Source organism: Mustelus asterias, chromosome 3 (assembly GCF_964213995.1).
Source record: "Mustelus asterias chromosome 3, sMusAst1.hap1.1, whole genome shotgun sequence".
In the NCBI taxonomy this organism is placed as follows: Eukaryota; Metazoa; Chordata; class Chondrichthyes; order Carcharhiniformes; family Triakidae; genus Mustelus; species Mustelus asterias.
This window is the reverse complement of record NC_135803.1, coordinates 27,836,238-27,849,031: the sequence shown is the minus strand read 5'-3', so window position 1 is coordinate 27,849,031 and position 12,794 is coordinate 27,836,238. Positions and strand designations below refer to the sequence as shown.

The 12,794-nt window shown below is 43.7% G+C and overlaps 1 protein-coding gene across 7 annotated transcripts in view; it reads left to right on the top strand.

Annotated features, from left to right (window-relative positions):
* The window catches only part of vwa5b2 (von Willebrand factor A domain containing 5B2), a 142,971-nt gene that overhangs the window by 93,949 nt on the left and 36,228 nt on the right, over window positions 1-12,794 (top strand). For all 7 annotated transcript variants that reach the window (XM_078206583.1, XM_078206567.1, XM_078206596.1 and 4 more), the window contains 3 exons: window positions 1,133-1,243; window positions 3,641-3,843; window positions 11,238-11,352. In XM_078206583.1, the coding sequence (XP_078062709.1) occupies window positions 1,133-1,243; window positions 3,641-3,843; window positions 11,238-11,352 (429 nt within the window). The remainder of the gene's footprint in view (window positions 1-1,132; window positions 1,244-3,640; window positions 3,844-11,237; window positions 11,353-12,794) is intronic.

Below are 12,794 nucleotides of genomic sequence, written 5' to 3'. Positions count from 1 at the left end.
GCTCTAACCCTCCACCAATTTTCTCATCTTCATTGCTGCCTTAATGTTGTCAGACTACTTGTCTGAGATTTTGGGGGAATCCGAAACCCCAAGGATACTTGAGTTGAGGGGAAGTAAAAATATGAAAATTCTCAAACCTGATTCCAGCTCACTTTTAACCTGCATACATCAAGTTTTAATGCACACAGGCAACAAATAAGCAGGTAGGTCATTGCAATCATTGAAGGAGTGTGTGACCCTCCATTCTAATTGCATTTCATTTGAAACCGTGAAGCTGGATTTCCTATGGTTTGGGAATTCTGGCAGCTAGGAGGGACTACAAGGCAAGAAGGGGTGATCGTGTATTTATAGCAGTGCTTATGGACAAGAGTACTTCCCTCAATTCCCAAGCTAACTTCTGCCATTTGTACCACATGAAGTCCAATATTCCCGCCCCCGTCATCCCTAACTTCATCCCCAATCTCCAACTCGCATCCTCTGCAATCTCTGCATTCCATTTACTGCAATCAGTGATTGACATCCTTCATGATCTCCAATCTTCATCCCCTCTGCTGCAATCTCTGAGCCTCACCTCTGTGATCTCTTACTGTCCCCTCCACCCCCCAGCCACTATTTTCTTTTTGACTTCCTACCTCACTCACCACTCACCCTCAGCACCCCCAACCCTAACCCCTCCTCCCACCATCCCCTGTGCTCACCAACTTCCTGCAATCCTTGATTGCACTTATTCTTTGAGATCTCTGACTTCCGACCTTCCTCACCCCCATCCCCCTCGTTCCCCAGAGGAATGGACACAGAGTGGCTGCTGGTAAGGGAAGGGCATCTTGTGCCATCCACCAGCTTGGAGTTAATTGGCCAAGACAGAGAGGGTCTTAGAGAAGCTAAAAGGAGAGAGACAAGGATAAGGGGAGCCATGACTTTCATTGTGGGGCCTGGATGGGTGCTCCTGTTCTACCAGTCACTAGGTTCTGAGATTTTGACAGCAGAATGGAAAATATTTTGGCATAGCCTGCTGGTTTATCCACCAAGCCCTTACTTAAAGCTTATCCTCTATATGTACAATATGTATAAACGTGATAATGTCAGATGCACGGCTGTCAAACCTACTGCTTTCTTTTTTCTTCATTTCTAGGAAGCCATGGTGGTTGTTATTAAAAGTTTACCACCTGGAACATTGCTGAACATAATTGGCTTTGGTTCAAACGTGAGGACTCTCTTCTCTTCCAGTCGGCAGTGTAGTGATGTAAGTTCTCTCTGCTGTAACATTTACCAAATGAGAGCACAGTCGGAATGTCAGTACCGTTGATTTAAATTGTGTCCGCGACAGTGACAAACGGGCACTTAACAGCGTATTTCCTTAAACCCCGCGATAATAAAAAATTATTTGCTCCCTTGGTTTCCCGTTTATCTTAGGTTGACAGAATGTGCATTAGGAGCCATACATTCTCACCTAAGTTGTTGGATGGATGCTGAAAAAGTCCTGTTCCCTGCTGAGTGATGACAGCCTCTGATATGTTTCTATGTAGAGATCAACGTAAAATCCCTTTCAGGTTTATGATGAATGTAAAAGTTAAATCATTGGAAGTGTATATGGACTTGTAGTCAATCCACTGCCGGGTCGCTGTGGTTTGCTTACATCAGAACCTTTGTATTTTCAAGACTATAATAACTTAAGAAAATCGATCAATCAACAAACCTGTAGTAAAATTGCAGGAACATGCAACTTTAAAGGATGCAATTTCTAAGAAGAAAGCAATTCTAAGGACAATAGACATTTAAGAGATACCCGCTGACTAATTTCATGTATTTCCACAGATTTTTAAAAAATTTTGTTTAGAGCTATTAATTAGAGAATAATTCATAGAAATCATAGAAACCCTACAGCACAGAAAGAGGCCATTCGGCCCATCGAGTCTGCACCGACCACAATCCCACCCAGGCCCTACCCCCATATCCCTACATATTTACCCACTAATCCCTCTAACTTACGCATCTCAGGACACTAAGGGCAATTTTAGCATGGCCAATCAACCTAACCCGCACATCTTTGGACTGTGGGAGGAAACCGGAGCACCCGGAGAAAACCCACGCAGACACGAGGAGAATGTGCAAACTCCACACAGACAATGACCCAAGCCGGGAATCGAACCCAGGTCTCTGGAGCTGTGAAGCAGCAGTGCTAACCACTGTGCTACCGTGCCGCCCCTTCATGAATGCAATTAGCATTCTCTCATTTTTCATTAAGAGAGTAATTTCACCATCTGACTGTTACCCTGGTGACTGATTTTCCACCTGCGTTCGCCCCAAGACTGGAAAATCCCACCCGAGATCAATGGACCTTTGCATGGTCCGCCCCCGCCCGCTACGATTCCCATGGCGGGCGGAAGAGGAAAATTCCACCCAATTATCACAGACTGGAAACTACTGTCCACAACCGCAGCTTATTTTTTTAAGAATGGTAAAACTACATGGTCACATATCCAAACGTTCCCCTTCATATGTTTGAAAAGGATTTTTTCTGTTTTTTCCCTTAATCTGCAATGAAAAATAATTCCAGCTCCCCCTTTAAACATGTGGGGTGGAATTTTCCCACCATGGGAATTGTAGCGGGTGGGACACGGACCATGCAAAGGTCCATTGACCTCGGGTGGGATTTTCCAGTTTCGGGGCGAGTGCGGCTGGAAAATCCCGCCCGTGCAGTTTCAGTTGAATAGCAGAAATTCTGAGATTTCCAAGAAATATTCTTTTCAAAAGCCACATTTGAAACTCTTTGTCCAGTTACCTGAGAGAGTAAGATGGAGTCTGATATTTCTATCTTTACACAGTAGCTGACTATTTCACACAGCAAAAAGGAGCCAGTGGATGGAATTTCCCATCCCGCCTGCCACGGAAATCATAGCAGGCAGGACAGGACCATACAAAGGTTCATTGACCTCGGGCGGAATTTTCCAGTCTTGGGTTGAGCGTGGCTGGAAAATCTCGCCCAGTATTTCAGATAGACTAAGCAAAGCTGGTGTCATATTTTCCCCACCTTGTCAGAACATTTAATTCACCGCCTGAGTCTTCAAGACCCTAAGTCGTGAAATGCCCCCCACCCCGTCCACCTCTCTTAGCCTCTCTGTGTCTTTACTTCATTTTCTTCTTTTAAGAAAAAGCCACATTCTGTACTGTAGGGATTCTATGATTCTAAGACACTCCTTAAAACCTGTCTTTTGGACAAAACTTGATCTAATATCTCCATCAGTCAAAAGATGTGCAGGTTAGGTGGATTGGCGACACTAAATTGCCCCTCAGTGTCCCGAGATGTGTAGGTTAGAATAGTTAGCCATGGTAAATGTGTGGAGTTATGGGGATAGGACAGGAGAGAGGGTTGGGTGAGATATTCTGTTAGAGACTCGGTGCAGACTCAATGGGCCAAATGGCCTCCTTCTGTAATTTAGGAATTCTATGATTCTGTGGTTTGCTTTTAACACTTTGTTTTATAATGCTCCTGTGCCTTGGGATGTTTCATTAAGTTGAAGGTGCTGCATAAATGTAAGTTGTTGTTGTACTGGGTCACACGTTTATATAATTCCTTCTCTATGAGCTTAGCTGCAGTTTCTGGAACCTCTGGTTGACAATTTCCTTTGTCTGTTTAAAGGAGACCTTATCTTTCGCTTGCGAGTATATTCAGAGGATGAGGGCTGACATGGGTGGCACGAATATTCTTGGTGCTTTATCCTGGATTTTCAAGCAGCCAGTGCACCGTGGCTATCCTCGGCAACTCTTTATTTTGACGGATGCTTCAGTGAGCCATGCTGGGAAGACTATTGAGCTTGTGCGAAAAAATGCGAGTTCTGCAAGGTACTTGTGTTGTATTTCTATTGTGTCCAGGAGATAATAGATGAAATATTAAGCTCCTTTGTACTGCCAAATGATCTCACCCTTTATCTCAAAGAGATATATAAATTCCATCTGTTATAGATCAGGTCCGAAACTCCAAAGTGTTTTCTCGAACCAGCCTGGATCATAGGTTTTGCATCTTGAATTTGGCTAGGATAAGCATAATGGGTTTCACTTCAGGTGTGATTCAAATGACCCACTAGGGAGCTTTTATCAAACAAAGTTTATTTAAGAATATAGTTAACATGTATAGTAAGCAAATTTGCAAGAACCTTTATCAATTACGAACAAGAAACAAAACAACCGCTATAATGTATAACCCTTAACAAATATAGGAACTGTCCCAATCAAACCAATCCCATGAACAATAGACCCTTTTCACAGGTTTAATACAGCATAGACTAATGCTCACGCGATACTAGAATTGAGTCCTTTGGATGAAGTCTGCAGTTCTCTATATAGACTCGGAACAGTTTGAAATCAGAACAACTTCTCAAAACACTAGGGACACGAGGCAAGCCACCAACAGCAGATTCCCCCCTTCAGAAAGGCAAGACGTTGCTTTCTGATAACCAGCAGAATTTCCAAAACAACAGGGAGAGAGAGAAAACACTTCTTTTCAGCTTGCTGCTCCTTCTAAAACTCAACTAAACAGCAGCTCAAACTCAAAACGAAACCTTAAACTCATTGGAAAGGAAAGAAAAACTGTCCAAAAACACATGACCATCTTCCTAACAATGCAGCATCATAATAAAACCCAGAATTAAAATAAACAGACCTGATTTAAGCTATTGAAGTATCAATAAAAGGACATCACCGGACAAACTGGTGCCATAATGACATCAGCTAAGACTGTGAGCTGAGAAACACTGAAACTGTGAGAGCTGCAGAGATCATGATTTTAAAAAAACCTTTCTTAAAGGCTCATTAACGACACATATCACTGTTGAATTCCTCCATTTGTATTAATCACTTCTTGAACAAATATAAAACTGTCACCTCTGTGTTGAGGGAACAATTAAAGATAATGACCAAATGCTTTCTTTTATCCTATAAACTCAGAAGAGATACTTAGCAGGATGACTGAAGATTGAAGTAATACAATTAGCTATAGTCTATCTCTAAATGACTAATGACACTGCCGGTAATGACTCAGAATGTGAATGCTGCAATGATCCCTACCAGTGTGCTATTCAAATGTTCTACTCATTCTTTATCAACAAGGCTGAAAAGTTTAAGGTCTTTTCTTTCTTACAGAGTCTGATCCATTGGATAAGGCTTCTCAATAACCTTGGCTGTTATGTGCTGGGTGAAGTAACTTCCTCACATATATAGGCCTGAATTTTCTGATGCTAAACTGACCCCCGCTACCACTGCCAGCAAGAACAGAGAATTTGGTGCTCAGTCAAATCTCCATTCACAGCAGCGGGACTGGAGAATCCCAGCCGTGGGCGAGATCAGAGAATTCCGGCCATAATTTATCATGATCAGTGTAACAGAAATTGAACATTATCACTCATATCAGTTGGACACTTGTTCTTTTTATTGAATTATATACATTTTTATAGCGTGGGTCTATCACCACTGGAAGTGAAGCACATTATCAGTTCAACGCCAACTTCTATCAGGTTTAACTTTTCACACCTGAATCAAAGGGTGGAATTTTAACCAAAAATGTGTGCATCTTGTCAGGTGTGGGTTAAAGTCTGAAAAATCTTTTTTCGACCCAAACGCCCATCCAAGATGCCTGTATCCACCTTCAACTGAGGCTGAAAAGTGCATTTAAATACATTTGAATAAATTTGAATACAATCGGCAGGCTTTATCACCATATGTTTCCCCCACATTTAGAAATCCCCCCTCACCTGGCGCCACATCAGTGCGGTTTAAAACTGCTTTCTGAAAATGTGAAGCAGTTGATGGGAACCCGCTGACTCATGCAGGTAGGTATAGGCCCCCAGGAGGAGAGGGACCTGCCCAATCAGCGCCTTGGTACTGCCCCGTCACCCACTGCCAGGGTGGACTCACTGAGGAGCTCCATGGTGGAGGGGATGGGGGCTCTCCCTATCTGTGGGGTGAGAGTGTTGCCCTAATGCTCATGGGGGCTCCTCTTATCTGTTGGGGGGGGGGGGGGGGAGCGTAGGGCTGCCAGAATGCTTATGGGGTGTGTTCCCTTTAAGCGTGCAGGGGCATTTCACTGATGCATGTGGGGGGTTCTCCTTATCCATTGGGGATAATTTCCCCAGTGTGTGTGGTGGGGGGTACCCGTATCTGTGGGTGAGGATGGATGTATTTTTTTCGCGTAGATCGGAGTGCATTTTAATAATGGCGTCCTGACCTCTGTGGAGCCTGTCAGATGAAAACCACACCCTCAGATTTTCAGTGGACAGAGAGCTATGATACTGGAGAGAAAACTCGGCCGTGCTGCCTGCGAGCTTCATGCCTGTTTTCCCGCCTCAGATAGCACCCTGTGCACAGAGTGCAAAATTCCACCCAGTTTTTTCCGGAGCGATGACCTTTCACCAGAACAGGAAAAAGTTAGAGATGGAAATGTTATTAAGCAACTACAGAGCTAGGGAAAGGATGTGGGGGTGGGGAAAGAACAAGAGTGAACGAAGGTTCTGGGATGGGGTGGAAGGCCGGAAGATTAAATGACAAGAGATATTGCTGCAAAGCAAACAGGGATGATAATGGGACAAGTAAAGAAACTGAATTTGTGTCTCGAGGAGGTGTCATTGAGAATAGCAGAACCACTATAACAGCTGCTGTCCAAAATAATTAGTAAGAAGTTTAACAACACCAGGTTAAAGGACTTTAACCTGGTGTTGTTAAACTTCTTACTGTGTTTACCCCAGTCCAACGCCGGCATCTCCACATCAAAATAATTAGGCCAGTGGTTCGGACCTGAAAACGTTATTATAAAGACAAAGTACTGTGGGTGCTGGAATCTGAAACAAATGCTGGAAAATCTCAGGAGATCCTAAAGGTCAGGATGACCTTTGAAGGGTCATCCTGACTCAAAACGTTGGCTCTACTCTCTCGCGAGAGAGATGCTGTCACACCTGCTGAGATTTTCCAGCATTTTATGTTAGTATTAAATATATTGTTGATTCTGGAAGGCTGTGAAATGCCAAGTGGGAAGGTGAGGTGCTGCTCCCTGAGGTTATGTTGAGTTTTACTGGGACAATGCAGGAGCAGAGAATAAGAAGGATCAGAGTGAGAGTGCGGCAGGAATTAAAATGACAGGCAGCCGGAAACTCGGGTATCTGCTTAAAAAATGAACTGGGCGGCACGGTGGCATAGTGGTTAGCACTGCTGCCTCACAGTGCCAGGGACCTGGGTTCAATTCCCGGCTTGAGTGACTGTCTATGCGGAGTTTGCACGTTCTCCCTGTGTCTGTGTGGGTTTCCTCCGGGTGCTCCTGTTTCCTCCCACAGTTCAAAGCTGTGCGGATTAGGTTGATTGGCCATGCTAAATTGCTCCTTACTGTCTCGGGATGCATAGGTTCAAGGGACTAGCAGAGTAAATATGTGGGGTTACAGGGATAGGGCCTGATTGGGATTGTTGTCGGTGCAGACTCGATAGGCTGAATGGCCTCCTTCTGTACTGTAGGGATTCTATGATTCTATTCTATGAACTGAGATGTTCCACACAGCAGTCACCGAGCTGCCATAGGTCTCCCCAGTCTGGAGGAGCCTGCATCATAGAACCATAGAAAATTACAGCTCAGAAACAGGCCTTTTGGCCCTTCTTGTCTGTGCCGAACTATTTTTTGCCGAGTCCCACTGACCTGCACTTGGACCATAGCCCTCAACACCCCTCTCATCCATGAACCCGTCCAAGTTTTTCTTAAATGTTAAAAGTGACCCCGCATTTACCACTTTATCCGGCAGCTCATTCCACACTCCCACCACTCTCTGCGTGAAGAAGCCCCCCTTAATATTCCCTTTAAACTTTTCTCCTTTCACCCTTAGCCCATGCCCTCTGGTTTTTTTCTCCCCTAGCCTCAGCGGAAAAAGCCTGCTTGCATTCACTCTATCTATACCCATCAAAATCTTATACACCTCTATCAAATCTCCCCTCAATCATCTACGCTCCAGGGAATAAAGTCCCAACCTATTCAATCTCTCTCTGTAACTCAGCTTCTCCAGTCCCGGCAACATCCTTGTGAACCTTCTCTGCACTCTTTCAACCTTATTTACATCCTTCCTGTAACTAGGTGACCAAAACTGTACACAATACTCCAAATTCGGCCTCACCAATGCCTTATATAACCTTACCATAACACTCCAATTTTTATACTCGATACTCCGATTTATAAAGGCCAATGTACCAAAGGCACTCTTTACGACCCTATCCACCTGTGACGTCACTTTTAGGGAATTCTGTACCTGTATTCCCAGATCCCTCTGTTCAACTGCACTCTTCAGAGTCCTACCATTTACCCTGTACGTTCTACTTTGGTTTGTCCTTCCAATGTGCAATATCTCACACTTGTCTGCGTTAAATTTCATTTGCCATTTTGCAGCCCATTTTTCTAGTTGGTCCAAATCCCTCTGCAAGCTTTGAAAACCTTCCTCACTGTCCACTACACCTCCAATCTTTGTATCATCAGCAAACTTGCTGATCCAATTTACCACATTATCATCCAGATCATTGATATAGATGACAAACAACAGTGGACCCAACACCGATCCCTGCGGCACACCTCTAGTCACAGGCCTCCACTCAGAGAAGCAATTCTCCACAACCACTCTCTGGCTTCTTCCATTGAGCCAGTGTCTAATCCAATTTACTACCTCCCCATGTATACCTAGCGACTGAACCTTCCTAACTAACCTCCCATGAGGGACCTTGTCAAAGGCCTTGCTGAAATCCAGGTAGACAACATCCACCGCCTTCCCTTCATCCACTTTCCTGGTAACCTCCTCGAAAAACTCTAATAGATTGGTCAAACATGACCTACCACGCACAAAGCCATGTTGACTCTCCCTAATAAGTCCCTGTGTATCCAAATATTTGTAGATCCTATCCCTTATCACACCTTCCAATAACTTGCCCACCACTGACGTCAAACTTACTGGCCTATAATTTCCCGGATTTCTTTTGGGACCTTTTTTAAACAACGGAACAACATGAGCCACCCTCCAATCATCCGGCACCTCCCCCGTGAATACTGACATTTTAAATATGTCTGCCAGGGCCCCTGCAAGTTCAACACTAGCTTCCCTCAAGGTCCGTGGGAATACCCTGTCCGGTCCTGGGGATTTGTCCACTCTGATTTGCCTCAAGACAGCGAGCACCTCCTCCCCTTTAATCTGTAAAGGTTCCATGACCTCCCTACCATCCTGAGAAGTGAACACAGTACACTCATTTGAAAAAAGTTACAAGTAAATTGCTGCTTCACCTGGAAGGAGAATGTATGAGGGGCTGAATGGCTGAACGCGGAGGTAAAAGGACAGGTGTTATATCTCTGGGAAGGTGCCGTGGGAAGGGGGACTGGAGGTGTTTGTAGTGTGCACCAAAGTATCAGGCGGGGAGTGGTCATTTTAAATTACAGAAAGAAGGGATATATTTGGTGGTGACAACACACCGGTGGCAGAAATGGTGAAAGAAGCGGTGTTGAAATTGGAGGCTGGTTGAGTGAAAGGTGAGAACAGGTAAAACTGGGAAAGAGGGGAAGGTGTGAGTAGAGTGCAGGAAATGGAATGGATATTGTCAACTGCCCTGTTGACTGTGGTAGAAGAGAAGCCTCAGTTGAGGAAAAATGACACAGATATTGCATTGTCAGATCAAGCTTTTTTGTTTCATTCATGGGATGTGGACATCAGTGGGTGGGCCAGCATTTATTACCCATCCCCTAGGCCACATAGCAGACCAAGTAAGGATAGCAGATTTCCTTCAGAAAGGTCATTTTATGACAATCATCAATGGTTTCTTAGTCATCATTACACTTTTAATTCCAGATGTTTATTGAATTCAAATTTCTCCAACTGCCATGGTGGGATTTGAACCCAGATTATTACCCTGGGTATGGATTATTAGCCCAGTGACATTACCACTGTGCCACTGTCTCCCCATGACAAAGTACCACAAGATGACAAAGTGTGATGAAAAAACTGGGAGAATGGGATAGAGTCCTTCCAGGATGTAGGGTGGGGGGGGGGGAAAGAGTAGTCAAGGTAACTACTATGGGAGTCAGTGGTTTAGCGTGGATATTGATCCCTAGAGATATAGAGGGAGAAGTCAAGGAAGGGAAGAGTTGGTGCTGGATTCAGCTATGACCAGTTGTGCCCTCGTACTTACAAAATCTCTGCAGTTTGAGGACTGTAAGTTGTTCGTTTCTTATAAGATTTAACAGATTGGCCATTTTATTTGTAATGCAAAGAAAATGAAATAAGATTAACATGGATAGCAGTGGAACTGAGTTCTCCATTCAGAGGTTTCTCGCTTCTACTTACAATATAACTTTCACAAGCTGAGTTTAGAACATAGAACATAGAACAGTACAGCACAGAACAGGCCCTTCGGCCCCCGATGTTGTGCCGAGCTTTATCTGAAACCAAGATCAAGCTATCCCACTCCCTATCATCCTGGAGTGATCCTGGAGTTTATTCATTTAATTAAAACATTGCAATGTCAGAGAATCTGTTATTTCATATCATGTATTATATATGTTCATTTGGACTTGTGCAATGTCGATTGGTGGTTTTGTCAAAAGTAAATCACTTTCTGGCTATCTAACATTGATAGCTCGGGCAAATTGATGTCCATAATTCTATCATCACATTAAAGTGAAAAAAAAAGCAACACGGCTTGAAAAAGATTAATAAAAGCAAACAATTTTGTGGCTGAGGAAATACAAACCTTTGCTTCCAAATTGTTAAACGTTCATTTAAAATCAGAACATTTTACTGTGTGACAGTGAGTATTTTAGTATAGTTTGCCTCCCCTTTCATGGCAGTGAACCAAGCTGTCCAGTTTGATTCATAGATGCTACGTCCAATTAGCGTTTAGTACTGTTAGTTCACAATGTTCCTTTCATTTATCAGTTACAAGGGAGAAAAGTGTTGGGAAGGTCAACAAGAACGTACCGTATGCCTTTAACAATAAATATTTATTAAGTTGGGTTCCAACAGTCATCCATTTGGCTGCTGCTTCCACAATAATGCTTCCACATTATTAGCAAAATTGGTTCCATAATTCTCATTTATACATCTTAAAGTGATGGCAGAGTTCAGTGTCAGTAACATTCCATATGCTCATGATTAATATTGGTATCTAGCTTCATTATAATTGCTTTAAAGATAAAATATGGCAAAGGATATATTTCTAATGCCACAACATTTCATTAGATGTTTCAGCTATGGGCTGGGTCCTAATGCCTGCAAGCGGTTGCTGCATGGGGTTGCAAAGGTTACAGGTGGAACAGTTGAATTTTTCAATGAAGGTGAACGACTACAACCAAAGGTGAGTGGCTGTGCTTTTCAGTAATATGTACATACATTGGGGCAATGTTGACTTTGGGGCATAATGTAAAATGAGCCATTTTGGATGAGATGTTATATCTCTTCTGATTTTCATTATATTATGTTGCCTTGCAAACTGGTATCGCTTCATATCCATTCATATTAGGGTAGCATAATGCCACAATGGTTAGCACTGCTGACTCACAGCGCTAGGGACCCGGGTTCAATTCTGGTCTTGGGTGACTGTGTGGAATTTGCACATTCTCCCCCTGTCTGCGTGGGTTTCCTCCGGGTGCTCTGGTTTCTTCCTACAGTAAGAAGTTTTAACAACACCAGGTTAAAGTCCAACAGGTTTATTTGGTAGCAAAAGCCACACAAGCTTTCGGAGCTCCAAGCCCCTTCCTCAGGTGAGTAAAGAAGGGGCTTGGAGCTCCGAAAGCTTGTGTGGCTTTTGCTACCAAATAAACCTGTTGGACTTTAACCTGGTGTTGTTAAACTTCTTACTGTGTTTACCCCAGTCCAACGCCGGCATCTCCACATCATTCTTCCTACAGTCCAAAGGTGTGTGGATTAGGTTGATTGGCCATGCTAAATTGCCCCTTAGTGTCTCAAGATGTTTAGGTTCGGGGAGATTAGTGGGGTGAATTCATGGGGTTACGGGGATCGGGCCTGGGTGGGATGCTCTGATGGAGAGTCGGTGCAGACTCAATGGGCTGAATGACCTCCTTCTGCACTGTAGGGATTCTGTGATTCTTTATCTGCTTTAGACCACTTTCTTCCAATTAACAAGACTTTTGCCTCCCAAGTAATCAGTCACATCTAGTAACTTTCTGAGTATCCAGGCTGTTGCAATGACATTTTAATTTAAAACTAAAAGATCAAACATGTGTATTTTATTCAAGTATTCTGAAATTTCACAGAATTAGCATAACCGAACAGTATAATTGTGCTACAGTTGCTACCTCACAGTACACAGGGCTGCAGTCGTTCTTTGTAAGTGCCCCCTGCTTTGCGAGTTTGGATTGAATAATGTAGTATCAGTCCACATAGCCATTTGACTTTGCTTTGTCACCAATTTAGAACATTCTCATTGTAGTTACAAGAACAGGATGGCCCCGGAATGATAGTCACAATTTTTTTATCAATGCAAAATGAATTGAAGATGATGGATCAGAAAAGAAGGACGTGGATAGCACATACTGGCTGGGATTTTACGGCCTTGCTCGAGCGAGACCGGAAATTCCTGCCGGAGGTCAACGGAGATTTCCGTTGTCGGACCCTCGCCCGCTCCGATTCTGTGGCGGGCGAGGTGGTAGAGTTCCGGCCATAATGTAATTCATCCTGTCCTCGGGTAGGGCTCCATTTTCTTTTCAGCTCAGCCTTGGACTGAAGACTGTGCTAGTTCAATATTCATTGGAAGAACAGGGCATAAGTAATTATTCA